The sequence below is a fragment of the Phyllosticta capitalensis genome (genome assembly GCF_038381095.1).
Source record: "Phyllosticta capitalensis strain CBS 128856 chromosome Unknown BKA78scaffold_5, whole genome shotgun sequence".
In the NCBI taxonomy this organism is placed as follows: Eukaryota; Fungi; Ascomycota; class Dothideomycetes; order Botryosphaeriales; family Phyllostictaceae; genus Phyllosticta; species Phyllosticta capitalensis.
In genome coordinates, this window is record NW_027117443.1 from 15,328 (window position 1) to 42,084 (window position 26,757).

At 55.2% G+C, this 26,757-nt stretch overlaps 9 protein-coding genes across 9 annotated transcripts; 4 read left to right on the forward strand and 5 right to left on the reverse strand.

Annotated features, from left to right (window-relative positions):
- Positions 1 to 758: 758 nt before the first annotated feature.
- Positions 759 to 2,064, reverse strand: BKA78DRAFT_295173 (uncharacterized protein; the record flags this gene model as incomplete). Its single annotated transcript, XM_066886450.1, has 4 exons — positions 759 to 1,337; positions 1,385 to 1,701; positions 1,749 to 1,859; positions 1,920 to 2,064. The coding sequence occupies 4 exons, from the start codon at positions 2,062 to 2,064 to the stop codon at positions 759 to 761; spliced, it is 1,152 nt and encodes a 383-aa protein (XP_066743862.1).
- A 1,268-nt stretch (positions 2,065 to 3,332) lies between these two features.
- BKA78DRAFT_369418 (uncharacterized protein) lies at positions 3,333 to 5,572 on the reverse strand. The gene is made up of 3 exons (XM_066892657.1): positions 5,378 to 5,572; positions 4,559 to 5,316; positions 3,333 to 4,501 (listed from the first exon to the last, which is right to left on the reverse strand). The coding sequence occupies exons 1-3, from the start codon at positions 5,427 to 5,429 to the stop codon at positions 3,341 to 3,343; spliced, it is 1,971 nt and encodes a 656-aa protein (XP_066743863.1). The 5' UTR covers positions 5,430 to 5,572; the 3' UTR covers positions 3,333 to 3,340.
- A 1,584-nt stretch (positions 5,573 to 7,156) lies between these two features.
- On the reverse strand, positions 7,157 to 8,737 carry BKA78DRAFT_313158 (uncharacterized protein). Its single transcript, XM_066888347.1, has one exon. The coding sequence runs from the start codon at positions 8,686 to 8,688 to the stop codon at positions 7,231 to 7,233; it is 1,458 nt and encodes a 485-aa protein (XP_066743864.1). The 5' UTR covers positions 8,689 to 8,737; the 3' UTR covers positions 7,157 to 7,230.
- A 2,858-nt stretch (positions 8,738 to 11,595) lies between these two features.
- BKA78DRAFT_250949 (short chain dehydrogenase/reductase family protein-like protein) lies at positions 11,596 to 12,971 on the reverse strand (the record flags this gene model as incomplete). Its single annotated transcript, XM_066884617.1, has 4 exons — positions 11,596 to 12,147; positions 12,195 to 12,265; positions 12,318 to 12,568; positions 12,634 to 12,971. The coding sequence occupies 4 exons, from the start codon at positions 12,969 to 12,971 to the stop codon at positions 11,596 to 11,598; spliced, it is 1,212 nt and encodes a 403-aa protein (XP_066743865.1).
- Positions 12,972 to 13,172: 201 nt separating this feature from the next.
- BKA78DRAFT_313162 (Sucrase/ferredoxin-like-domain-containing protein) lies at positions 13,173 to 14,540 on the forward strand. Its single transcript, XM_066888348.1, has 2 exons — positions 13,173 to 13,547; positions 13,749 to 14,540. Exons 1-2 carry the CDS (start codon positions 13,212 to 13,214, stop codon positions 14,415 to 14,417), a joined length of 1,005 nt encoding a protein of 334 aa, XP_066743866.1. The 5' UTR covers positions 13,173 to 13,211; the 3' UTR covers positions 14,418 to 14,540.
- Positions 14,541 to 14,623: 83 nt separating this feature from the next.
- Positions 14,624 to 15,778, forward strand: BKA78DRAFT_250677 (uncharacterized protein; the record flags this gene model as incomplete). Its single annotated transcript, XM_066884594.1, has 2 exons — positions 14,624 to 14,983; positions 15,059 to 15,778. 2 exons carry the CDS (start codon positions 14,624 to 14,626, stop codon positions 15,776 to 15,778), a joined length of 1,080 nt encoding a protein of 359 aa, XP_066743867.1.
- A 516-nt stretch (positions 15,779 to 16,294) lies between these two features.
- Positions 16,295 to 18,483, forward strand: BKA78DRAFT_331280 (major facilitator superfamily domain-containing protein; the record flags this gene model as incomplete). Its single annotated transcript, XM_066889861.1, has 6 exons — positions 16,295 to 16,581; positions 16,637 to 17,146; positions 17,205 to 17,508; positions 17,574 to 17,759; positions 17,840 to 18,122; positions 18,299 to 18,483. The coding sequence occupies 6 exons, from the start codon at positions 16,295 to 16,297 to the stop codon at positions 18,481 to 18,483; spliced, it is 1,755 nt and encodes a 584-aa protein (XP_066743868.1).
- A 2,784-nt stretch (positions 18,484 to 21,267) lies between these two features.
- BKA78DRAFT_352430 (uncharacterized protein) lies at positions 21,268 to 22,134 on the forward strand (the record flags this gene model as incomplete). The annotated part of the gene is made up of 1 exon (XM_066891349.1): positions 21,268 to 22,134. The coding sequence occupies one exon, from the start codon at positions 21,268 to 21,270 to the stop codon at positions 22,132 to 22,134; it is 867 nt and encodes a 288-aa protein (XP_066743869.1).
- Positions 22,135 to 25,001: 2,867 nt separating this feature from the next.
- BKA78DRAFT_352432 (uncharacterized protein) lies at positions 25,002 to 26,545 on the reverse strand (the record flags this gene model as incomplete). The annotated part of the gene is made up of 2 exons (XM_066891350.1): positions 25,002 to 25,513; positions 25,573 to 26,545. The coding sequence occupies 2 exons, from the start codon at positions 26,543 to 26,545 to the stop codon at positions 25,002 to 25,004; spliced, it is 1,485 nt and encodes a 494-aa protein (XP_066743870.1).
- Between the last annotated feature and the right edge of the window lie 212 nt (positions 26,546 to 26,757).

Here is a 26,757-nt window from a genome sequence, read left to right on the forward strand (position 1 = left end):
TCGGTTGCGCACTGAAATGTCTCTGAGCTCTATTGTCAAGATGTTGTACCTCGGATTTGTCGAATATTTGAGTCGTCGTAGCTTGGGTGTTCTGTCGTGCCTTCGCGCTGCCGCCGAGTTGGGGCGTGTTTCAGTCATCATCGGCATCTTCGTCGTCCTTTTTTCAACCGGTCGCGTCTCTGAGCAGCCGCGTCTCTCAACGGTCGCGCTTCTGGCCTCTTGCTTCCGCGGGCGGTACGCTCTCATTGATGAACAAAGATTTCGACATTGTCCCAGCCAGAGGTCGACGACCATTCGGAGCCGACGTGCGAAAACCGTTGACGCGCAGAGCGGGATTCGAATGAGACGAAGGATTAAAAGCAGCTCCATATCGACGAGGCGAGGCGTGCGGCCGTTGGAAACATGCAAGATCCTAATGCGAGGAAAAGAAAGAGTAGCAGGCGGCGTCGGTGGACGCTGGGCGTCTCGCGTTTTCGCGTAGCGGAGAAGTGTCGCTCATTGCGTTGCCCTGCCAACTGCGCGTGTTTGCTCTTGCAACGAGCCACCGAGGCCTGGGTTAGCAAGGCACACACGACTACGACTGCTCCCTGTCACTCTACGCAAAAGACTTGGCGACCTCTACATGTAAGTGCCCAAGGGACTCGAACGCTCCCTGGATGCATGCATTTCGACATAGAAATTTTCACTCACTCTGCGGCCGCTCGACACTCGCCAGGAGCTTTTGCAGCCATCTCATCGCTGGATAGGGAATGAAAGCTTCAGATGACTATCAATTGACGGATGCAGCCCAGAAACAGACAGAAAGAAAAAAGACATTGGATACGTTGGCAAATGTTACTGAAAGAAAGGGGGACCTTGTGCGCCATCACTGAAATGCTGTACTCCTGGGAGAAGCAAAAATCGATGCAACGAAAGCAAAACCAGTCACCTCGATGCTCTCTTCGGCACCTTCCATTTGGCCCTGTCTCTTCGAAATACCTCACAAGGCGCTCGACCTCAGGTTGTTGGGAGACGCCGTGCTTTGCCGCAAGGGCTTTGAAGGAGTCCACAGGGATCCATGAAGTTCCCGACTTTTCTTCAGTCTCGCACAGTGGCTCGTTCAACAGATCGTCCTTGAGTTTGCGAGCTTTCTCCCTGTCACTCTTCAAAGGTTCCAGCGAGCGGAGGCCATTGGGAATGGCCCGGCCATCCCGTTTGCGAATCTTGAAGGATTTGTGTATGATACCACCCTTTTCAATCGCCACCTCGTCGGCCAGCTCGATGACGTTGACGCTGTCGTGGTACTCGCAGCGGAAGACAGTTTTATTCGACCTTTGTATGTATTTTTGGGTGCTTGGCTGCAAATCTCTTAGTACCCTACATTTTGTAAAATGGTGCGACTTACCTGGACGGGTCTAATCTGCGCGGGGGACTCGGAATCGCGTCGAGGCTCACGAGAGATCCGCCTCCTTTTATCTCTCGTGTCCGCTCCTTGATCGTCCGCGTTCGACAAACGTCTCCTCTGCGCTTGTCGCGGCGGTACTAGGCCCAGCGCATCACTCGCTGCCTGTGAGTTGACCTTACCGGTGATGCGGCTTGCGCTGATGGTCTTTGATAATCCACTTGCCGGCGAATGATTTTCGGATCGCCGCTGCAACGATTGATGCTGGCCAGCAGCCACTGGAGGCGAGCTTCGCGGGTTCTCGGCCACCCGGTGCCCTTCTACGATGAGCGGATTTGCCAGGTTGATTTGCGGCTCAAGCACTTACCTCCCCTCATGAGCGGCTGATGAGATCTGCCGTACGGCGCGCTCGATGATGAGCCAGATGGCGGCTGCGCCAGCAACGAGCTTCCGGGCCCGGCCGACCATTGATTCGCAGCTTTTTTAATTCAACAAAGCCGACAAAAACGGATATCGACGGTGGACGAGTATACGTTACCTTTTTCCCGAAGCAGCGGCACGACGCGTGCTTGGTAGCATTCGTCCCAGCCTTTTTCATAAGCGTCATTGATCTTTTTCTCAATGGCCCTGTCGAAACTCTGTCCGACCTCCAGGGGCTGGTTATGTTCAGATGGGTCGTTCATTGTGACCTTGTTGAATCGATCGACTATAAAAAACGGCTGCTCTTGGAAAGGTTCGTTGGCACAGTAACAGAAGTGAGAAGTTGTTGGCTGCGATGGAGGGAGACAGAGCGGGGATGGCTTTTTTATAGACCAGCCAAATCGTGAGATCGGTATGGGAAGAAACAGGGGCAGATACAAAGGAAAGACAAGAGGCGGAATGACGTCGCGAGATGAACACCCTCAAGCGGACTGATGTAGAGCAAGGACGGCGAGCTCAAAGCAGCAGGCGCCGCAAGATGCACAGTCTCAAAGAGGGTTGACGCCGAGCAACAACGGCGATCAAAGAAGCAGGCTACATTCGGCCATGCGCCTTGCGACATGTTGAGTGGAAGTGGTCTTATCAGGGGGTTTTAACAGCCCGACCCGAGGGATCGGCATAGAACAGGGGGTCCGTTTGCTCAAGTGGCTGGATCTAATGCGTAGCAAACGCGCCCTCACGCCTTTTCGCGCGATGACGACACGCTTAAAATTTGTATGGCTTGTCAAATGTGGCCACTTGTGACAAAGACGGCCCGGAACAGGTAGAGGGCGGGCAGGTCATGAACCAGTATTATCTCAAGTGGCATGTGTGAGGCATACATGCGATTTGGAGGAAGTGGATCTACCGTCTTGCATTTCCACTGAAGGTAGACTGGACCAAGCTCCCACCCACAGTGGAGGACGACAGAGAATCACTTCCATGCGTTGGTTCCAGAGCGGTTCCCAGGATGCCTGAGATGCTCGTCCCCAATGATGAGATTCTGATGCCCCCTAGCCGCGTGGCTGATTGACTGCATGACTGACTGACTGCATAACTGAGTACCTACGCGACTTACTCACTGCGCGACTGATTAGGGGTGAACGCGATAGAGAGGCTCGCGGTAAATGACGCGCTAGGATCTGGATGATATGCTTGTAACTGCCTGCTTGGGGTAACAGCGTCGGGGAAAGACGGTGTTGGAGGTCATGGCGTTGGAGGTGACTTCCCAGTGGATCAGGACCCAATGCAGTAGTATCTTTTCGCACAGAGGAAGAGAGGTGCGGGAGATGGGTTAATGGGTCTGTCTCAAAGGGCGATGGGCCAGAATCTCAGCCGCCGGGCTCAGATCGCTAAGTCAAGATGTATGCATACAAGGAGCATTCAAACACCTCGCCACCCAAAGTCTTGGACGTTTGAGTTCGCAAAACGATAACTACAGGGAGCTTTCAAGCATCCCGACAGAAACTTGGAGTTGAATTTTCTCTCTTGAGACGCAAACTAAGCAACATTGTTAAAGTAGAAGCTCTTCCGGTGTAGATGGGCGTCATTGAGGATGATGTGGCGTTCAATATGGTTGCGAGAAGGGAAAGACGCGAGACAAGCGCAGACCCACACTCCGCGCAAACCTTGAGTGGACTCCGCCTTTTCGCACGCAGCGAGGTGCCTTTCAAAGTCTTCGAAGCTCGTCCCGATCGCGTTTGAGCAGTGGCCGCAGCTTCTCGTACCTGGTGCCAGACCAGGAGTGAGTTTGGTTCTTGGTTCTGGTCTTGGAGTTGGGCGTGTCTCTGGCTCTGGCTGAGGTACTGGAGTTTTGCGTGACGCTGGCTGAGGTACTGGAGTTTTACGTGTCTCTGGCCGGTGTACTGGCGTTGGTAGTCTTTCTGGCTCTGGCTGAGGTACCGGGGATGGGTTCGTCTCCAGATGGAGTACTGGAGTCGGGCGTGACTCTGGCTGTAGTACTGGGCTCGGTCTTGTCTCTGGCTGCTCGATTGACGTGGGCCTTGTTTCTGATGGCTCTGCCGTTGGAGTGGACTCAGGAGTGTTCAAAAGCGGCACGTGTTTCGAAGCGAGGCCGACGCGTGGTGCAATCTGGTGTTCGTAATGGTCGAACAACCGCGCCACCTTGTGGTAAACCCCGGGTGCTGGAGTTGGGCGGGGATCTGCCTGAGCTGCTGGAATTGGTACTGTCTCTGGCTTTTCGACTGGCTTCCATGTTGTTGCTGCTGGCTCTTTCCTTCGAGTGGCCTCGGGATTGTCGACAAGCGGCACGTGTCTGGAAGCGCGGCCAAGGCGCGGTACGAATTGGTGTTCGTAATGGTAGACCAACCGGGCAACCTCGTGGTAAACCCCCAAGTCCGTGGCAAGACGTTTGAAATACTGCAGGGGTATCCAGCGATTGCCGCCCTGGATTTTCTTTCCAACTATCGCCTGATCCAAGCAGTTCCTGATCCTATTGCGGAGAAGCGCATCGTTCACAAGCGATGGGTGCCAGAGAAGACCGTTTCCGTTGGCACAGCCGTCGGATTTTCGAATTTTGAAGCTTTTTCGTGAATGCGGGCCCTCGCCGAGAAGAATTGATGGTTGGGATCCTTGGACTATGACACCATCCGGATATCTGTAGTACCTATTGTAACTCCCTGAGTTGATTTCAACAAAGGGCTACGAAAAACTATTAGCAGGTCGTTTCGTTGAGGAGAAAGAGCAGGAATTACGCACCATTTGCATCTCCGTTGCCATCTGGGGTGCGTTTCCTCGTTCTGAAAAGAATGGCAGTGATGATGGTTCCTCCCCGAGGGTGCCGACATCAGAATCGATGTCGTCATCGGAATCAGAGTCAATCAACATCGGCATGAGCTCAGATCCATACTGCAGGCTTTGTCCACCAGCCGTTGGGAAACCGCTTTCGGGGCCAAGGTGCGTAAATGATGCACCATATGCGGTCACAGTCGTCTTGAGGAGCTGCGATCGTGGAAGAGGTTTTCCCTGAGGGCCTCTCTCGTCATGATGAGCGCCAGGAGCTAGCGGACCGGAACTCGGGCGACACTGGTGCTGAATACTGCAGTGCCGCTCATGATGCCGTATCTCGTCGCAGGTCGCCATTTCCGGGTACCAGGGGCCATTTTGCATCGCCGCGGTCGGGCCCTGGAATGCCAGCAGCTGCCGCTGGTGTGAGGGTTGGGCGTAGGGTTGAGAGGCGACGAAGTCTTGCTGCCGTGCTGGACGAACTTCTTCTTGGACCGGTGACCAGGTAATCAGACCATGCCTCTCCATTTGACGAGTCGCTTCGTGGTAAATCTGAGGAGACGCAAAGTCTGAGTGCATGCCACTGAACAAGGGGATACAGATTCCCGCCGCTCTTGAATTGTCCATGACCCATCTCAAAGCTTGCTCGTTGTCCCGGAAGCGTTTCGGGCGCGCTTCTGGTGGCATTTTGATGGAGTTCATGACAGCCCGCACCCACTTGGCCTCATGTTCTGCACACGGAGTTGTCAGCAACAGGCAAGAATTCATATCAGGTCTTCTTTGGAAAGTCACCAATTTCAAACTCCGGTGCTTCGCTACCTTCAGTGAGGCTCCAGTCCATCATGATTCCGCTTTTGAGGGATTTATGAGGTTTCTGAAATTTGATAGAAGGCTCGACGAGGTTGCTGGCGTTTGGCGCTACGGGGCTGCAGATGTGCTGAACAAATGTGCCAGGAAGCTGTTCTTCAGGCGGATCTCACAATATTCTCCTTGCCTGTCGGCCTTCATTGTGGGAGGCACAAAGCATCCGCCCGTTGCGTTTCCATGGTTCTTGCTGGGCATTGCCGCAGACAGGCAGGAAATATGCAGCCTTCCGAGCCCTGTCGCCTGCAGTGTGGGGCGCTCTCTCGCGATTGGTGGTGATGTTCACCGCGCATTCAGGAACGGCGACAAGCAGATATCTAGACTGAGGAACCGGACAGAGGCATAGTCCACGTCGAAAATCCGATGTGCGGTGTGACTGACATTCTGCACCAAGCCTGCGCTGTGACCTCGCCGTGGCCTGATGATGTATTCGAGTGGTTTGCTCTCGGACAACCTGCCTCTTGGGAAGACCATGTCGGCTTGTGGGGTGCATCGGGAGCATTAATGATCTGTCTGCAGTGGTCGTTGGCGTGGTCTGACTGCTGGCCGTACGTCTTTGAGTCGTCTTGTCGGCGGATAGCGGCAATTGAGGCAGACCGGCCCTTATTCCTCATCGCTTCTGCGACAGCAGATTTTGGATCTTGTTCAAAATTTTCGATTCGATGCTAATGCAGGTCGACAGGTTTTGCAGCAGAGTGATCAGAATCGACGGACAGCCAGCGACAATCTGCAAAGAATCCGGCGTGGCTCACAGGTGTCGCGCGTATCGGCAGGCAGGGTGAGTTTTCAAGTTGACATCCGTCTCCACATGCAGTGACACCTGAGCCTTACAATGAATGCATTGCGTTCCACCTTTGGCAAATTTTTCTTCCCTTCTGGGCTGCTGCGCCGTTGGCGGGCGGTTGCACAGCTTGTCTTCGCGCCGCACCCGCGTTCTTGTGTCACCTCCCAGCCTCCCGCACGCAGGCGTTGAAACAACAAAATCGCGAGAAAATGGCGCGGACGAGGAGCATTCCAGCGTCTGGGCTTGGATTTAGTATTTCAAGACTGAATGTGATTGAAAGTGATGGACCCAGGCTTACTACCGCAGTTACCGGATGGTGAGCAGTCCCAGGCAAGGAAGGAAAGTTCTAGTATAGGCGGGCGGACAGTTGCAGGCGCCGGGCATTGCAAGGAAATCTGAGGCGGCGGTCAGTCCAAAGGCAGCACAGTGGGTGAAAGAAAGAAATTGCTATTCCGCGAATGTCTGTCGCCAAGTCAGCGTACGTAGAGACAAGGAGTCCTCAAGCGCTTCATGCCTCCAACATAGAGAGAAATCTTTTCTTAGTGAATACTTACAAGGAGCATTCGAGCGCTTGCGTCCAAGTGTGCGACAACCTGAAGCAAAGCCTGGGTTGAATTTAGTTCGTCACCTACTGTGGCAGCGCGCTTTTCTCCGCTCCGCCCTTGGGCGAATCTCCATGCATGCAACTGACTAGGGAAATTCGACATACCTTCGACTTCTCCACGTTCAAAGCAGCTCAAATTGTCAATCGACGAACGAATGAGCACGCACCACCTCGAGAAAAAGAAAAGGTAAATATTACTATGCGCAACTAAGTATAGGGGAGTATCTAACACCATACAAAAGTTATACCTTACCCATTTCTACACCTTCCATCCGAGCCAAATTCCGCGCCAAAAAGAAAAAGAAGAAGAAGAAGAAAAAAGGCCACAATCGACTCCACGTCCGAACCCCATGCCACTCCATGCCATCTCATACCATCCACCTCTTCCTCTTTCTACAACTTCGGAGGCTTCCACGCAGACCCCGCGCTGCCGCCTCCACCACCCCCACCATTCTTGCCATCCGCCCCATCCTTTCCAGGCGTACACGGCTCGCCATTAGGGCCTTTCTGACAGGGGCCACCAGGACCGCCTGGCCCACCAGGTGCGGCGCCGCCCTTTTGTTCGGCGCCTTGATTGGCGTTGTAGGCGGGGCCGCTGCCGCCCTTCTCGTCGGCCTTCTGGTCGGCGTTGAAGGATGGGCCACTGGGGCCTTTTTGATTTGTGTCTTGGTTTGCGTTGAAGGATGGGCCAGTTGGTCCCTTTTGGTTTGTGTCCTGGTTGGCGTTGAAGGATGGGCCGGTTGGTCCTTTTTGGTTGGTTTCCTGGTTGGCGTTGTATGATGGGCCGGTTGGCCCCTTGATATCTGCCCTCTGGTCGGCGTTGAAAGATGGGCCGGTTGGACCCTTCTGATTCGTGTCCTGGTTCGCGTTGTACGATGGACCGGTTGGCCCCTTGATATCTGCCCTCTGATCCGCGTTGAAAGATGGCCCAGAAGGTCCCTTGATGTCGGCCCGCTGGTCTGCGTTGAAGGAGGGCCCGCTGGGTCCCTTTTGCTCGTTCTTCTGGCCCGCGCCGTAGCCTCCTCCTCCTCTTCCCCCTCCCCCGGCATTACCGGCGTTGCCTGCGTTACCGCCTGCACCGCCACTACCTCCTGCGCCTCCTGCCCCGCCGTTGCCGCCGTTGCCACCGGATGGTGCTTGAGGAGCGTACTGGATCCCTCGACAAGATTCACCCCCACATGACTTTTCTTGCCCCTGAGGAACACCCCCTTGCCACGCCCCACCGCCACCAATTCCAGCTCCGGCCCAGGCTCCTCCTTGACCGATCCCGGCTCCAGCTCCGGCACCTCCTTTTCCATAACCCCCTTGTTCAGGGGCAGGGGCAGGGGCAGGGGCAGGACGCTCGATTTCTTGAGGCCGTCTTTCAGGGGCCTGTTTCTCAGGTTGTGGCGCCGGCTGGACGACGGGCTGAGGAGCGGGGGCTGGGGCGGGCTGAACAATAGGAACGATAACCGGAGCAGGGGCGGGCTGAGGCTGGGCGATAGGCTGGGCGACAGGAACTGGCTGAACAATAGGTTGCGGTTGCGGTTGCGGTTGAGGAGCCGGGGCCGGGCGCTCGCGCTCAGGGGCAGCCGGTCGTTCGGGACGGATTTCTGGACGAGTTTCAGCCGGGGATGATCCATTACCGCCGCGACGACGTAGACGTAGCTTCTTGTCGCCAGGGCCATAAGTGCGGTCCTCAATCGCAGGACGCCAGTCCTCACCTATCTCGGGGGCAGCACCGCCGCGCTGTCGCTCTCCCTGTCGTTCTTGCTCTCGGTAGTTACCTCCACCGCCGCCGCCGCGCTCGCGTTCTTGTCGTTCGCCTCCTCCTCGCTGCGGCCGGTAGTTTCCTTCGCGTCGGTTTTCCATGTACCCGCCGCCACCACCGCCGCCGCCGTAGCCAGCTCGTTCACAGGACTCGCACTTGGAACCGCCGCCTTGGCTCGTGTAGCGGTCGCCGCCGAGCTCGATATCCAGGTTGATATCACCGCCACCATAGTTGCCGCCAGGACCGTAGCCGCCTTTGGGAATTTCCATCTGGCCGCGGTAGCCACCGCCAGGCCTCTCCTTTTCTTGCCTGAAGCCTCCCATGGGCCGGCCGTACTCGATGTTGGCGTAGCCGCCGCCGCCACCGTAGCCGCCTCCGCCTCCCTTTTCATACTCGGCTTGGCCCTTGAAGCCGCCGCCCATTTTGCCGTAGCCCATCTTCTTGCCAAACATCATCTTCTTCTTCTTGCCGAACATCATCTTTTTGCCAAACATCTTCTTCTTGCCAAACATCTTCTTCTTGCCGAACCAGGCGGCGCCGATGTCGTTTGTGCTGTTGCCCGCGGCGGCCGTAGCGTTCGAGGGGTCTGCGTTGCTGGCCTGCAAGTCTGCGTTTGCGCCTGCCGTATCGTCATAGTCGTAATCGTCGAGGTCGTCGCCGGCGTCGTCCATGCCGTCGCCTACGTCTTGCGTGCTGGCATCGCCGGTCCCATTGGGCGCCGGGGTGGTGGCGGCCGTCGGTGGGTTAGGAGGATCAATGGCGGGAGGATTGGGATCTGGGTTTGGAGCAGCGGGAGCATCCGCTGGCGGAGCTGCGGGGGGCTGCTCATCTCGAGGCACAACGACGGGCCCATGACCCATGCGGTGGCCGGGTGGACCGGGCCATGGGTCGACTCTGTTGTGGCCGTGGGGACGATGATGCCGGTCTGGGAGTGGGCCTGCGCTCGCCAGAGCGAGGTAGAAGACTAAAAGTCGGACGACCTTGTGGGCCATGGTCGGCGATTGAAGTGAGTCGTGAAGGAAGAAGGGAGAAAAGGGAGAGGAAAGTAGAAAAGTAGATCAGTAACGACGGTTGTTGCGCGTCAGGACCTCGCGGAGGTGTGCAGTTTGTTTTGTTGTATGGATGTGATGTACTGATGATGAAGCCCAATCCAGTCGTTGATGCGGGCAGATCTTTATAGAATGGGAAAAGAGTCGTTGATCAATTGTTTTCTGCGGCGCTAGTCGGTCGAAAATTGGTAAACAAGCTCGATTTTGATTAGTGTCCAGCGTCGTGGTGGGTGTAGGTGCACTTGCATTTTGCCTTGTGTGTCGATCAGCATGTAGTTCAAGTAGTAGTTGGAGGAGACATGGGTGTCGACCGCAGAATATTCCTGGACGTTGGGGAGGAAACAAAATGACTTGGCAATCTTACAAGTTGGTATTGGTAGTAGTCCAGTCTTGTAGCCCTGTCCTGGCGCCGTTTCTTTGGACCATTTGTTGGTAGTATGTTTGGTGAAAGGAGACACATGGTTGTTCTAAGACCGAAGACTCGTTTGACCCTGGCCAGCTGCAGTAAACAAATTACCTTGGCAATCTTACCAGTCCATAGTTGAGGGTCGCCAGTAGCCCTGTTCTTGAGAAGACTCGGTGACTTTAGCAAGGACGGTGCTTTTATCTGACGAATGGAATTAGTAGGAGTGTGCAGAATGTAAGATCGCAACGTCAACTTGACCTTTTACATTGAAAAGAAAATCTCTTCAACACGCGTCCCGCAAAAGTGCGCTCTTTGAGAAAAACACTGTTGCGTTGAGCGTACGGGCCTGTCCGCCCATACCGGATTCAGATGGGTTGGACATCACTGGCCGTTTCACAGCGCCGAATCTGGTGCTGTCGATTTCTTTGAATGGCAAGTGGACAGGTACTCCTTGCAATGCAGACAGACCCTGTTTATGAGCACATAGCAACGACAATGTTTGCTGCCTACGATTCGAGGCAGCGATGGAAGGCACTCGCGGCGCTTAGTTTCGAAACTGCCGTGCCGAGCTTTGAACGGGCGCGACAAAATATATACAAGTCGACTTGTGCTCTTCCAGTCCTCAATGCGCACCGTGCAGCAGTTCGCGCGTGTCTCCGCGCCGTTGCCGTCGCTGGTCCCTGGGAGACAGACGTCGTCCTTGAGATGCATTACGTATTTTCGCATGGCGAAGGCAGACCGGTTCCTGGATTCGTGTTTCTTGTCCCTGGCAGGGGCCGAAGCAGGCGTTGTGAAACGGTGAAACGGAGGGCCAAGATTGCAAGTGTCTCACAAGAGCGGTAGCTATGGGAGACTGAGCGGAGCCGGAGATGTACTGGGCTGCAGCAGACGCCTCGCGCACGTGGTTGCTAGGTCGCCGAGCCAGGGGAGCTTGATGATGCGAATGATGTTGGGATGGGCGTGGTTTGCTTTGCAGTCATTGTAAGCTCACTGTGAATAGTGGAGGAGATTTCGAAAAAGCAAAGCCCAACTAGTTGTCCAAAAAGCGCATTCCTTGGAGCGACGAGCTTGAACTGGTCAAGGTGGATATTTCGAAGCGCGTGAATACCGCGCAGAGTGGCCCCTGGTCGAGGAACACGACCAAGATCCTCTTCAAACAAAGCCGTCATCGCCTCGGTTGATGACACGACCAGGGGTCACCATGATATCATGTCCGCACCGTCTCGGCTGTAACCATGGAGGCTTAGAGGTTGGCTGTGAGGGAGCAGCAAGTCATTCTCGATTCGAAATAGCTCAGCAAGACTTGAGCAGCACCATCTACATCCCAGTCGTGAACAGCGCGTCGTGTGCGGGTGCGGCTGCTCTCCTCGCATGCTTACCTGAAAACGTCCTCGCCGCTGTTTGCTGCAGCCTCACTCTTGGTTTTCGTGGAATTTGGCAGTGCGGATGAAACGTTCCGGCTCATGAAATTAGACTCCGAGACGACAGCAATAGTCCAAAAGCTGTGCGGTCTCTGTCAGTTGAAGCAGTCTGTTGATTTTGCAGCACTTACTTTACGAATTTCCCAGTGTCTGCACATCCATCGCCTGCCAATCCTCTCCCTTGGCAATATCCACAGCACTGCTGACCTCTGTAAAATCTTCCAACTCTTCACTCACCGTTTTGAGCTTCTCCTTTACACTAGCGACCCCCTCGAATCCGACAATATGTCTCGCAGGAGGATTGTCATGACCGCCGATCGCCGTCAAGGCATGGACCGTCTCCGCAATAAGCCCTGCCCTAACCCCGGGATCAAGCATCGGATACAACGACGCGATATTCGGAGAAGACAGCATATCGCCTACACTCTGTGGAGTGTTGCCAAACGCAAAGTCGTCAATGTCACCTGAGGGAGACGGCGCCTGCGCAATGCCCGCAGATCGAGTGTCAATCTTGTCGAGCAGGCCGCTAAACATGTCGCGAGCCAGCGGCGCGGGGTTGACGTCGGGCGCGTAGTCTGGCATTGGAGGGGCCGAAGTGATGCGGTTGGTGAGGACGTTGACTTCAATGTTTGGCTGGACGATGGACATTTTGATATTAAAGGGGGCGATTTCAAAAGCAAGGCTCTGGAAGCAGGTTAGCCAAAAGAAGCTAGGGAAGCCGGGAGCTTTACGTCGCAGTATCCTTCAATTGCCCATTGAGATGCGCAATAGACACCCAGACCTGGTGTTCCCAGATGGCCAGCTCGACGAAAGTTAGCTGATTTGCTTGCAGTCGAAGCACAATGAAGCCATACTCGTTCCTGTCAGCATGATGATGTGTCCGTTCTTCTTGTCACGCATGGCGGGCAAGACGGCCTTGATGATGTTGACATTGGAAAAGAAATTGGTCTCAAGCTGATTGCGGACGAGGTTCATGGTGCGAGTATTCTGGGATAGCTCTTCCACAGTGCCCATGACCGTCTCGCTCGAACAGCCCAGCAGCACGTCGACCCTGCCAAAAGCCTCGACGGCTTCGGCAATGGCAGCCTGGCATTGGCCAATCACTCTGCACAGCGACATGTCAGTTCTCAAGGCCAAGCCAACAGGTCGCAGAGCTCATGCGTACCTTACCTTGCATCTAAGCCGACTATCCTCAACCTCTCTTTCCAGCGCTCCCGCTCGCCCTCGCCCGTGCCGACAATGTCCAAAAAGTCGCGAAACTCTTCACTCCGACCGCTCTCGCGCTCAAACTCGGCAGGCAACACTCCCGCAACCACATAATCGCCGTGTTCCAGGACTTTGGTGGCCAGGGCTATGCTGATTGGCGAGGTGCCGTTGGTCAAGAACCAGACGCGAGGAGCATTGTGCGGAGGAAATCGCGGAGAGCGTGGACGAGCAGGGCGGGAGGGCGTGGTGGAGGCTGGAGCCGAGGGAGGATCCTCTGGAGGCGGCGTGCCTACATCTGTCATTCTGGCGTCCCAATTGACTTGGTCGCGATCATGGCGCGTCGAGGTAGCTGTCGTGTCGTGAATGCGGAGATGGTGGTTGGGCAGCGGCAGTCCGAGGCCGAATGTGGAGGAAGAGCGAGACCGAGCGGACGGAATTAATGACGCTTCTCGGCTTTAAGATGCGCCGCCAACAACAAAAACTCCCCGACGCCGCCAGCCTTCTCCACTCTTCACGACCACATCATCCACTCTTCCCTCGCCATGTTGCTGCTCCGGAGCGCCAGAAGATATCTCTTCACTTCGTCTCCTCCTCGCCTTGCCTCGCGACGAATACCCATCCCGTCAAAACCTCCGCCATTCCCCGTCATCGAGTCTTGTCCGTCGCCAACATGCGCATGCCGTCCAACACCACAGATGCCCGAGGGCCTACCCATAGACTACAACCAGAATCTCAACGGCACAATGGCAGCTTACGCGGAACAAATCATGATTGCGACTGGCAAAGATGACTGGACAAGCAAGATTGAGGACGAAGAGGACGCACACTTCCAGCGCAAGCTGAAAGAGCTGCTGGGGAGAAAAGGGGAGCTCTGCGACGTTCGTCACTCTCCCCGAGTAGTACTCACGTACAGATGAGCATTGCGCGCGTCGAGGGAGAGAGAAGCATGCGCCGCGGCTGGCTGACTCGCCGTCGCGGCGCCGAGCCTGTACCTGTATATGCTCCTCCTCTGGATTTGCGTTGGATCCTTTCGCGCATGATGCTCGACTCTGGAATACATGCTAACACTGTGCGTGCAGCCTTTTCACAACGCCAGCATCGCAAACGTTTCCTTCTCCCCCGCCGCTTCTTCTCCAGACACAGCTTCAGCGTACCTTTTTCCCAGCTTCCGCTACATCCCATCGATACCCCTCGCAGGTGACGGCGTCAAGAACTTTTTGCGCGGATTCGTCAAGCCAAAAGAGCTTCACCCGCTCAATGAGGAGATACTCGACGAACATCAGCAGGAAATCATGGTGAGAGATGAGTCGTTGCAACAGCAGTTTCAGGGTGTACGAGAGGTCGACGAGATTATGGTTCTCATCTGCGGACACGGCGGCAGAGACGCACGCTGTGGCATCTACGGCCCCTTGCTGCGGGACGAGTTTGAAGAGAAGCTCCAGGCCAAGGGTATATCTCTTCGGCCGCAGCCGGACTTGCAAGAACATCGTGAGGGCATGTCGGCAAGCGTTGGGCTCATCAGCCACATTGGTGGACACAAGTACGCCGGTAACGTCATCATTTACATCCCTCGGACCTTGCGCGAGGCTGGACATCCGCTGGCCGGCAAAGGCATATGGTATGGACGCGTGGATCCCGAGCACGTCGAAGGAATTGTCGACGCGACCATCGTCCAGGGCAAGGTCGTCAAAGACATGTTTAGAGGCGGGATAGAAGACAATGACGCGCGTTCGATCATAAGACTGTGAGGGATGAAGATGTGGCTAGCTGGACATCACCCTACTCCATTAGGAAGACCATATAGACCTATAGAAGAGACCATTATGGGACAAACATCTTGGCAAAACTTGTGTCGTGACGCAGCACCCGACGTCCGTCTGTAAACTCCGCTAAGCCCGTCTCACACTCTTCAACACCAACCCGCGCAGCCACATCAACACCATCTGCCCGTCCCATGCCACGCGTCCTGCGCAGCTCGATTCGGCCCTATGCAGGCGCTCTGCTCGTCATTAGCGGCGGCGCCCTAGGTGGCTTTGGATACCGCCACTACGCCTCCAAAAGCAACGGCGAGTCTGGCGGTCTGCATCCGCAAAACTTCTCGGCGTACACCATTGCGGCGCGCGAGCCCGTTTCGAAGACCAGCAGCATCTTTACCCTCCGAGCACAAGATTCCGACAGCCACCAAAGCTTAAAAAATGTGTGGGAACGAGGCGTTTGGAGCGTCGAGGTGAAGCAGCCACAGCTGCAGATAGCCCGGGCGTACACCCCGCTGCCACCGTCGCCGTCGTCGTTGTCAGCAACGCCAGAAACGGCTGTCACCACGTCTTCCACTGATCCCATTCCGTCCTCGACTTCTCCGGCTCCACCTGCTGCTACCAACGACGTCGAGCATGACCCGCAATCCTCCCGCACCGTCCGCCTCCTCATCCGCCGCGAGCCCTCTGGCGAGGTGTCCAACTACCTGCACCGCCTTCCCGTCTCTGCCACCGTCGAGCTACGCGGCCCGCATGTCGAGTTTGACATCCCAGACGATACCACCGACGTCTTGTTTTTGGCGGGCGGGACGGGCATTGCGCCCGCGATGCAGGTTGCGAATGCCCTGATGACGCGAGACAAGAAGAACACTAGGATGCGGATCCTCTGGGCAAACAGATTGAGGGAAGAGTGCGTGGGCGGCAAGAGCGACGGTGTCTCGGAGCAGGCAAACGGCGGTAGCGGAGGGTGGAAGAGTTGGATCGGGCTGGGGAAAAAGGCAAAGAGCCAGGCAACAACCTCGCTTGCTCAAGTGGATGACAGGAAGGGTGCGATTGTCCGAGAACTCGAGGCGCTCAAGAAGCATGCGGGACCAGATGGACTGCGGGTCGAGTACTACGTCGACGAGGAGGGCAGCTTCATCAGGCCAGCACATGTTTCAAAGTGCTTGGCCGATGCCAATGGAGCGCGCTCGCAAACCACTGGCACGCAGCTCATCATGATCTCTGGCCCTGATGGATTTTTGGACTACTGGTCTGGACGAAAGGTTTGGGCCGACCAAGGAGAAATCCAAGGCCCGCTGCGGGGCGCTCTATCAAAGATGGATCTCAGGACCTGGAAGGTGTGGAAGTTGTGACACCATCAGCGGGGCAGCGAGGCGTCGACGATCACTGTCTACCCGAGCCTCTTGCACGTCTATACGGACTTGCTCCTGCGAGATTTCTTTAGCTTGTCCAAATGGCCCCATCCGGTCTACCGATGTCGTCCAGCACGATAGGTAAGCGTCGTATATGCGGAACAATTTGAAGCAGTTGCACGAATCGGTACATATAACGAATCAACGCCATATACACAAGTAGAACTAACGGATAGAGACAGAGCCCTACGGCATTACAAAGCGCTTTGACACGCAGACGCCTCCTCATTGGTGGTTACGCACGTCAGTCAGCGGTGACCATTCCTCTGCGTCGTCGGCGGAATTGACGCCCTCTACGCAAATCATCACGGACCTGGCGTTTCTGGCACTGTGGCCCCTGCAGTCGCTATCTTTCCGTTCGGACTTGTATTATTTAAGTGATCGGAGAAAAGAGTCTTGCAAGGGTGGTGTGAAATCGCCTTTTTTCAATCTTGAAATTTGTCCTTTGCTTCTGCCATGCAACGAGTCGACGATATCGAAAAACAACATGGCGTCGAGAGCGCCGAAAAGTCACTTGATGCTAGTCCACCTTCCACTCAGCCTGATGCCGCGACTGGTGACGACAGTGCGAGACCTGCCATTTTCAGCTCCACGTTGGAGGAGATGCTGTTTGTTTTGGTCGCAACCTTTGGCAACAGCATGAGCACTCTGGCTGCTGGGACCGTCGTTGTTTTGACCGCCATTGTGAAAGAGGATTTGAACATGACAACGGCCGAGGTCAGCTGGATCAATGGAGCATCATCGTGCGTGCGATTCCAATTCCAACCCGCGGCACCGTCTCCTGCTGATAATCTTCAGCCTTGCGTCTGGGTCATTCTTGCTTCTCTTTGGCCGCGTCGCCGACCTCTTCGGAAGAAGGAACCTGCTCATCGCCAGCATGGCCCTGTATGCCACTTTCTGTCTTGCGGCTGGATTTTCCCAAACTGCATTCAAGCTCGACGTCCTCAATGGTTTCATGGGTCTGTCTGCCGCAGCTGCTGTCCCTCCAGCGCAGGGCATGCTTGCCACGACCTACAATCGGCCTTCGAAACGCAAGAACCGCGCGTTTGCTTGCTTCAGCGCAGGCAATCCCTTGGGAATGGTCATCGGCTCCATCTTCTCGGGTATCGCAGTGCAACTGTTCAATTGGCGCGCGAGCTTCTGGTTGCTCGCCATCATCTTTGCCGTCATTACCGCTCTGGCGATTTTCATCTTGCCCGCCGATGTGACGGCCAAGCAGCCGCTCAACGGCGAGTCTGGCAAGAGGCTCGACATTGTCGGCGCCGGCCTGACCATCGCCGGCATCGGCATGTTCTCCGCTGCGCTCAGGTCGGTCATCTCTGCCTCCCTAGACAACACAGCCAGCTAATCAGGCGTGAATTTTCAGTCTCGGGTCTGACGCACCGCAGGGCTGGAAAACGCCCTACGTGCTCGTCCTCCTGGCGCTCGGCGTGGTCCTCATGATCGCATTCGTGTTTTGGGAACTGTTCTACCCCTACCCCATCATGCCCATGTCCATATGGAGGGACCGCGACTTCAGCATCATCATTGCCGTGCTCCTGTTCGGCTTCCTCGCCTTCCCCACCATGTCCTTCTGGATCGCGCTCTTCATGCAGCAGGTCAAGGGCTACGGGCCGCTCGTGGTCGCCGTGCACCTGCTGCCCATGGCCATTGGTGGCATTACCGTCAATGTGAGGACTACTCCCTCCAGCAGCCTTTTGATCGTCGACTTGGTTTCTGACGTTGGGTTGGCCAGATTATTGCGGGACTCATCATGCACAGGGTGTCCAACAAGCTCCTCATGGGCATCGGCGCCCTGAGCTACACCCTCGCCTTCCTGCTCATCGGCCTCCAGCACGCTGACAGCTCCTACTGGGCCTTCACCTTCCCCGGCCTCCTCCTCGGCGTCGTCGGCGCCGACTTTGAGTTTTGCGTCGCCAACGTACGTCGCCCCCTCTCCCTCCCTCTCCTCCACCCGCAGTCCTCGCCAACAACCCCAACTAACGCCACCCGCACACACAGATGTACGTCATGTCCTCCTTACCCCCGTCACAGCAATCGCTCGCCGGCGGCATCTTCCAAACCGTGACCAAGCTCTCCCTGACGGTGGGGCTGGGCGTCAGCACGGCCGTCTTCGACGCCGTGCGCGCGCGCCCCGCCGCCGAGGGCTTCCATGCGAACGACCCGTTTGAGCCCTATGCTGCTGTCATGTTTTATTGCGCTGCGGTGGCTGCGTGTGCCGTCCCGCTTGTGTTGGTGTTGAGGATTGGGACGCAGGGGGACGGGGGGGATGGTCGGGAGGGGGGTGGAGAGAGGAGAGGGAGTGGTGGGGTGGTTGAAGGGGAGGACGCGGGGCGGGGGAAGGAGGTAGTTGTTGGAGAGGATAAGTGAGTACACGTCTTTCGAGGCTTGCCGTGGTACCTGAATGGCTCCCCCTGACCTTTTGCTATGCGCCTCATCCTTTACCTGACTGACGCCAAGATACATTGGTAGACACTGCTAGTCTGCATTGCTTAAGCACGACAGAAGATTGGACATTCTGGCTCTCGGATACACGCTGGCTTAAACTCGTCGAAACATCGCAGCCTAGCTCTGCTGTTCTACTGCCTTGCCTGTCTCCGTCGCCATCATTTGAGCCCTTTGCTCATCTCTCGATTGTAGCTTAGAGAAGCGCCTTGCTATCACGCGCGAGCGGCGAGAGTATCTACTTGTTTTTGAACCAATCCGCCAAAACCTGGTAAACTAGGGGGAATTTAGAATGTCTTCCTCGTTAGTGACGGCAGGATTCGAGCACCAGTGCTGCTCCAGACTCTATCCTTGATGTGCTGCGAATGTTGCTGCTTTTGTTTAAGGTCTCTGACCAGGAGCCTCAGAACTGCCAAAGATATCGCACATTAGTAAGAGTTAAGTTTTGCCCCTCACTCCTTTTGTAAGCTATGCTAAATTTTAAATTCGTAGAAACTAATAGACGGGCGGGACGGCAGTCTCTCTGACGGCCCAAGGAGACAGACTTTCTGAGTCTAAGACAGTCATTGGCTCAGGCGGCTGTCTTGCTTCCGTCTACTGTTGTCTCGTCAGTCTTGGGTTTGCCGAAACCTTGAGCGATTCAGTCTGTTGCTTCTTAAAACCTTTTGGGAACTCCTCCTTCTACTCTGATCTCTTAAAGTCTCGTTTCTCCTTTCTCGTTTTCCTGTTTTTGTCGTTGCCCACGAGAGCTGCGCGAATCTTTTGCACCGTTGACCGCCTGATTGGTCTGACTGCTCCGGATACAAATACTCCGCTTGATAGGGTACTTAAGCACCTCGATTTCTTGATCAAGACTGGCAGAATGCGACGTCACACAACCCCTGCCACAGTACTCGAGTGGAACGACTAGACTGTCTTCGCGAGTTACCGCTGCCCTAGCTGTTCAATTGATCACACGCGCACATTCTACAAGAATTCCCCTGGATCCACACACCACTCGCAGGAGCTCCAGCGTCGGGTCCGTATACACCTTTATCCGTACGACGAAAAAAATGGCACGACGCGTTTTGAGATCGACAAGAAGCGCGGGCAATACGTCGCGCGTGATGCTATTCCGCCTCCTTCAAAAGTCTGCGTGCCAGCGTCAAACTTCACGGAGTCGGATGTCTCCTCGCTGGCAGAACAAATGGGCACTTTGGGTATCAACGACAACGGAGAGAGACAGACGAGTGTTTCTCGACCCCCCAGCAGTAGTGCAGCTTGCGGCGCTTCTCAAGACTCGAAAACCGACCAACATGGAAACTTCGGCGAAATCCTCACGGAAATGCAGCGCGGCAACTGCCACTATGTGAAGCAGTACCTGGAATCGCCTGAGAAGGCGAAGAGTTTCCTCCACGACGCCATCATCGACGGCGACTCCGCCTTAGTGCATGCGGCGAAGGGAGAACATTCCAACATTGTCCAGCTTCTGCTGATGTACGGCGCAGACGTCGACCGGGCAGATGGACTGGGGAATACCGCGTTGATCTGGGCCGCTAGAGAGAAACGCCCTGATAATGTGTGGCATCTGCTTCGATACAAAGCGAATAAAGACCGTAGAGCCCGTCCCTCTGGCATGACTGCCTTGGGTTATGCCGAGCCAGATTCTGTTGAGATCCTACCTGGTCTTGATCTTCCAGCGGTTCCTCCTGCCCAGGCGACAGAAGAGGCCAAACTACGGAAGAGGATTAGAGCTCTGCTTGCACGCGATCATATTTTCCCATCGGGAAAATCAGGCTGGATTGAGGATCTTGAAAACTGCCTCGTGCGGAAGAAAACCAACTTGGAATTCCATCTCCTTTCGCCCTCCCGTGAATTCCTTTACGACCTTCGTCCTCTGCAAATGCAGAAAACGATAGGAATTCTCGGACGTGGTCAGAACTATCCCTCTGTAGCGACAAAGAGCGGTTGGGGAGAAGATCGTCTTGAAACCGAGATGGCGACATTACAACCAGGCAAACTCTGGCGCGACGAGGCTTTGCGACTTGCGGAGCTCATCCGACATACATTCTCATCCGACCGGCGTGATGACGATAAACCTGGGCAATTTCATGCCAGCCACGTCGAGCCAAAACTCATTGCCTACTTTGTCAGCAAGCATGCCTTCATACCGGCGGAAATCGAAGAAGGAGAGGGACTGTGCCATTTGGCAAAAGCGAGGCCTCCTGTCATGCTGACGCGAGCGACTATTCTCGTCATCAATCAACCAATTTGCGGGGACTGTGAAAAGTTTAAAAATGCTGTTAACGACACACTGCATCTTCAGATCTCGCTTGTCCCCGAAAAACGCCTGTAAGAGTGACCACATTGGAGTGGGCTCCATCGCAAAGTCCGTCGAAGTCTACTGGGCTGTCTTCCGTGTCATTCATCGGCGACGTGCCAGTCCTTCTGCACGCTCTCAATATCTAGATACAGCAAGACGGCAAGAAGTGGTCGTTGTCATGTGTCGGTGCAGTCAAAGAGTGTTTTGGCGTTGCATTTGGTCCCATCATTACTCGAGTCTTTTGCCGATGGCCGTCTCCTTGCTGTTATTTTGCTACCGTGGGTCGTTCACCCGGCGTTGAGGCGGCATGATCCACGGTATTTTGATCCCCGCCTTCCGCACTCTGACTGCTTCGCTCCTTTTTCCTCTCTGGCAAATTTGAATCGAAAAACGGCTCGCTTGAGCCGCCCAGCATTTCCAACCAGTCAACAATCGAAACAGTCGTCGACAAAAGGGACATCGATCCATGGAGCCGCGGTCCCGGCCCAAATCACCAGCTCAACAATTCGTCAAAGTCATTTAAAGGTTGGAGTCCCCCGCCAACAGCCCTCGCTGTGCGGTCTCCAGGCTTTCTCGGATACCATCTTGCGCGAACAACCTGTCACCCCGTCTGTGAGACCTGGCATTCAGAACTGTCAGTCTGTCAAAAGCTCCGCCCATTTCCCACACACTCAACACAGCAATGTCTGCACCAGCAACTGCTCAGCCAACTACCATGACGGGCGGATCCGTGTACGTCACATCCGTTCGGGTGCTATGGTACGACTTCGAGGTCGTTTTCGGGCGGTACACATGTCCCGTCTGCGACGAAACGCACGAGCGCGACTTCCCTCTCCTTTCGGGCAACTCTCGAGGCTTCCCTCGGAGCCACACCGAACTGTGGCCCATCAGACCGCGTCGAAATATGCCGTACACCAAGTTCGTTTTCGAGTACCCCATGGCCGAGAATATGTCCACGCCGGCGTGGGAGTTTGAGGGCATGAAAAAGCGCTGGATTTCCCGCGAGTTCGCCGCAGAGCTTGCGCAGCCGCGCTCTGGCACTGCCGACCTGTTTTCCGCCATGCAGACGCTGAGCATGGACGAGGGACGCCCGGACACGTCGAACGGCTCTGAGGCAGAGGACTTGCCCTCTAAGGAGCACGCTGGCTGGGGATTTCTGGACGTCCGCATTTCCGAAGGAGACTGCCGGCTTCTCAAAAACAGTCTACAGCATTTCAGGTATGGCAGCGGAGCCATCATCCATGGATATGGCGGGTTCATGTGTGTTGTATCCTGGGCCGCATCCGAGGGATACATGAACATCTTGCAGATGCTGCTGCAGCACGGAGCAAACCCGAACCGGAAGAGCCTGGACGGCGAAACGCCGTTGATGTGTGCTGTCCGCAGGTTGCGCTTCAACTGCGCGTATATGCTGCTGCGAAACGGCGCGGATAGATCCATCAGGAACGACGACGGTGAGACGGCCGAGGATATTGCTCAGAAGATGATGGAGGCGACGCCTGGTTCTTCGGACCGGTATAAGATCTTTAACCTTCTTCGCACTGAGTAGGTGTCTGCCGTCAGAACCAAGGAAACTGGATCATTGTCACGGAAATCAGGAGAACCCACTTACACTCATCGAAATATCCAATAAGGCACACTTGATCGCATGAGCGTACTCCACTTTGCGCGTTCGAGAGCAAATGTGGCGAGTACGAAAACACTCCTTGCCCTCATCATTCTAGACAAAATTCCTCGCATCGTGGATACGAGCGGCATGACACAGCGACTCGGAGGGCCGCCTCTGGCTGAAGAAGACCATACACATTACGGACTCCACGCCGCAGAACATGTTCAAGAATCGAAATAGGCGGTGGAGAAAAGCCTCAACGGGCGACTTGTCCACAGCGCAAGGAAAGCGGCGGCCACCATTCGATCAAATCTCCCTGTCCCTTCAGCTCAGCAAGATGTCGCAACCAGAAGACGATGCGCATCGGTTCCATGTACTCCAAGCTTTTCCGAAGACCGAACTTGCGAGAATCACAATCTACCTCCCAGGTGACAAAAGACCTGCGGCCTTGACTGCACCAGACTGCTGCCTCTTTCCTGCCCCTTGCTTTTTCGATGCTTCTCATGGCGGAGCCCCATCGTCAGCGCAGCAGTCTGTGTGTCTCGTACGCTTGTGGAAGCGGGACGGTGATTGAGCGGTAGTGGAGAGATTGGAGAGCCGTCGCTCGTTGGTAGGGTAATATAATATCTCGTGAAGTTTGAGACTGGAGTTTTCCCCGCTTTGTCTGGATACACGAACGAGTCAGCAACGTCGACAATAGTGAAGGGATCCAACGCATGCGCCCATTGGTTCTACCGCGCCGCCCTTCCTCGTCCTTTTCTATCGTGGCTCCATTGCACCGTTGCGACGAGAGCACGGCACAGAGTGTCCATCCACACGGTTGTCCTGCAGTTCAGGAGATCTGGAGGCGGTTTTCCCCACGGCAACAGAGCAGAGTCGCCCGCATTGGTCTGCCGCGTCGTTGTCCTCCTCCCTTTCGCATTGCAGCTCAACCACGGCGTCGCAGCGGGAGCGCGGCAACGTGTATTCCTCCACACAGTTGTCTTGTTCAGAAAGATCGCCACATTCGGCCTTCTGTTTTGTGGTAGCGGAGCGGAGGAGGTCGGTGCTGTCTCTCAATCGGGCACGGGAGTGTCTTGAAGGACGGCGAAAAAGCAACGGAGGAGGCCAAGGAAAGTGCGAGCGCAGTCATTCCTGAAGACTGCAGCTGTCAAACAGTCAGCAAGGCCGAAACCATGGGAAGAAACCAAAGGAACTCTCACCGGCTACGCCGCCCCGCTCGCGCTTTTCGTCGCCTCCGCTTCTCATCACAGCTCCGTGGCAGCGCAGACGCTTGGGAGCAGCACTGTGTGTCCGTCCACTTGTTTGTATTGCCCCGCAAGAGTATGGGAGCGGGGTTTAGATCCAGCGGTAGCGGAGCGGAGAAAGCAAGTGGTTGTCTCCCAGATGGGCGCAGGCACAGCTCTTGAAGAGCAGCGGAAAGGCGGCGGAGTAGCCCAATGCGAGAGCGATCACTGTCGGCACCACTGTATTTGTCGATGGAGACGTCAGCAAGGCCTGGCAGTGGCGGAAACGAGGCCAAGGGCGCTCTCCCAGGCGACGCTATGCCGCTTACTCCTCTTCTCGCCTGCCGTTCTCATCGCGACGGTACAGGAGCGCCGTAGCCCAAGTGTCTCCCGACGTATCCCTTCTGCCAGTCCTGCCATCCTTTGGAAATCTCGAAACGAGGGCGCGGTTGTGCTGCAGCGGAGCTGAGGAAGCGAAAGGATGTTGCCGACGGGCACGAGTGAGGCTCTCGAAGGACGGCGGGGGGATCACAGGCCGCGGGCGATGCGGGTATCGTCTCTTCGTTGCCTGTTTGCATCAAAGGGTCAGAAGGGTCAGCAGAGTCGACAGCGGTGGGAGAGAGGCTGAAGGGCGAGGCGGGGTTCGCGCTTGCGAGCTGGACGGTTGTGCGAAACTTACCTGCGGCGGCGCACCGGCGAGGCTGTTTTTTCGATGAAGCAAGACGCGCGTGCGCTTTCGGGCTGCAGGGCATGATGGAGCAAAATGCTGCCGTAGGTTTGCTTCGTCGGTATCATCTTGCGCTGGGAGCTTCCCATTTCGTGTGGTCGATTGCCTGGAGGTCGTAACGGTCAGTCGTAGATGCGCGCAGGAGAGAAGAATGCAGAGTTGGCGGTAGCGGGGCGCTCGAGACTTGCTGCAAAACAGAATCGAAGGACCATGGATAGCAGAGCATCCATATTACGGCCCATCCAATTCCTGGTGTTTCTGCGAGGGTCAAGTCATTTCTTTGCGGTCCTCTGTCCTCGACGCCACAGTCACATCAAACAGCATGGAAAAGAGTAGAAGCCAGATTGAGAGAGAAGCACTATCGATCGAACTTTTGAGCCGAGCCGGAGCTCGATAAGAAGAAACCAGAAAGCAAGCAAAGCAATCCCCAGATTTTGGCCCCTTTCATCTTCGTCCAAAATATAACCCACTTTTGTCGCCACCGTGATTGCCTATCAGGCAGTCCCCTCTCAGTCGCCGTTGTGCCGTCGAAAAATCCAAGCCGTGAAAAGAAAGAAAAGAAAAGCCGAAGCTGGAGGACCGATGATTCAACGAAGTCCCCAGCAATATTCTTGGGTCGAAAAGCCCAGCCGTCTGAGGAGCTTTTACTGGCCACCCTTCCAATGAGCTCCAATTTTTGTTGGTCGAATGATGATGTGGTAAAATAGAAAGGAAAAGAAGTGGATAGTCGGACGACATTCCAAACCTCCATGTCGTTTGATGGGCACCACTGCCCTCCACTTTGCGGCTGTCGCTGATTCAAGTTGCTCTAGTGTCGCTCCAATGAGACTGATTGAACGCGGTGTAGGATTCACCTACTCCAGGTACACAACAGCCTTCGCGATGCAGCGTCGGCCCTCGATGTCTTCTCCTTGGGCGTTTCCGTAGGCGAAAACGGCTGGGCTGAGCACGATCTTGACTTGAGCTCCATCCATGGCCGTATCGTTTTCGTCTTCATCAATCTTGTGAAGGCGATCTGCTTTCATACAGTCGGAAGCCACTGAGAAAGGTTTGCCCAGGAATTTCGTCGGCTGGCTCCACTTGTAGACACTCGGCTGAGTCTGTAGCTTCACATAGATGCTTGCTGCTCGGGTCACCAGCTTTTCCAAATCTTGTCCACAGCGCGCCAATTCTTCCGCATCCATCACCTTTAGCATCATGGCTTCGGAGCTTGAGAAGAAGTCCTTCGAGAAGTCCTTGCAAAGCTTCGTTACGCGGTTCTGAAACACTGTGGCGGCTACCGTCTTGTCGTTCTCTGTCTTATCGCCGTTTCCGCACAAGACATGCATAAGCTCGACACGCCAGGTCTGCGCTTCGCTTGGTCGGTCTGCCAGTCACACTGTCAATAACGAGCCAAATAAATGAGGGATGTACGGGCGCTCTTACACTTGCACATCTCCAAGAAGGCTTGATCGAGCCAACTGTAAGTCGTCTTCTTGTTGCCCTTCAGCCAAAAGAAGGGACTTTTGAATATGAGAAGCCGAATCTCCTCCGCCAAAAGAGCTGCCAATAGGAGGAATGCGTGCTTCATGCTCCTGATCTCGTCGAAATTAGAAATCTTCGCGACACTCGAAACTTTCCGCGTGAACTCGTTGAGGCCCTCTTCATCCACAACGATTGGTCTGGTTGGGATCGATTCGCCTGACGCGCCATATGTCTTTGCCCAGGCTCGAATGTCTCGTGAGATTCGTGCCACGTCTTCTCGGATCTTGCAGTCGTCTTCAACTGGCCACTCTGAATGACTGCGGGTGAAAATGCTATCTTGGATCTTGCGCAGGTCATTCGAAGTAGAATGCAGATCAGCCTGCGTTTTTTCAAGCTGGTGGAGTAGATCTTGATTCTTCTCAGTGAGGTAAGTGCGTTCATCTTTCCGCAGCCTCTGAAGAGCTGACAGTCGATGGGCCAGCTCGTCGTTGTCTTGAGTGAATTCGTCGTATTGCTCTTGGAGGGTTTCTTCAAGAGCTTGAATCTGGTTGAGGAGATCCTGGCGCGACTGATTCGGGTGAGAGGTATTTTCAGCTTGGCTCTTCTTGAGATCGGCGATGTGCATCGAGCTTCGCTTGACACTGTCTCTCAGCTTGTGAATTTCTCTCGACTGCTTGTTCCTCAGGTTCTTGGATTTCTTCAAATCCGACTCCAAAGTAGCCACAGTATTTTGCAATTTGCGGATGTACTCTTGGGAACTGGAGTATCCTTGGTCTGTAGTCGAGCCTGCGGCTTCATCGCAGTCCATTGGGTCGGTAGAGACGTCATTGGGCTCGCTCTTGATCTCTGTCTTTGCCTCTGTGCCGGGGTGAGAGTCCTTTGACGGTGTCGCGTACTTCAGCAAGCGGGCGAGTTGCCCTCTCGTCCCATACATTGCAAGCCAGGTGAGAGAGAATTCGCTCAATGTGTCCTGAAAGAGTGAATGAGGAAGGGCTAGGTACAGGCGGTCAGAGTTGGAAGTCGACGTGTGAGTGTGAGGATGAAGAGTAGAGACCTGACGAAGCAGAAGGATGGAGTTTTGAGGCATCAGCCGGAAAGAAGTTGCCAACTACGCACGCTCCTGCCTAAAACATGACAATCCGGGGC

Excerpts from the sequence above, each read along its gene's own strand:
- BKA78DRAFT_369418 (XM_066892657.1), bottom strand. The coding sequence starts at position 5,429 with ATGATGGACTGGAGCCTCACTGAAGGTAGCGAAGCACCGGAGTTTGAA. Across the intron at positions 5,317-5,377 it reads AGCACCGGAGTTTGAAATTG|AACATGAGGCCAAGTGGGTG; the intron begins GTGACTTTCCAA and ends CTCCGTGTGCAG. Across the intron at positions 4,502-4,558 it reads TGGCAACGGAGATGCAAATG|CCCTTTGTTGAAATCAACTC; the intron begins GTGCGTAATTCC and ends AGTTTTTCGTAG.
- BKA78DRAFT_313158 (XM_066888347.1), bottom strand. The coding sequence starts at position 8,688 with ATGGAAAACCGACGCGAAGGAAACTACCGGCCGCAGCGAGGAGGAGGC.
- BKA78DRAFT_313162 (XM_066888348.1), top strand. The coding sequence starts at position 13,212 with ATGTTGCTGCTCCGGAGCGCCAGAAGATATCTCTTCACTTCGTCTCCT. Across the intron at positions 13,548-13,748 it reads GAAAAGGGGAGCTCTGCGAC|CCTTTTCACAACGCCAGCAT; the intron begins GTTCGTCACTCT and ends CTGTGCGTGCAG.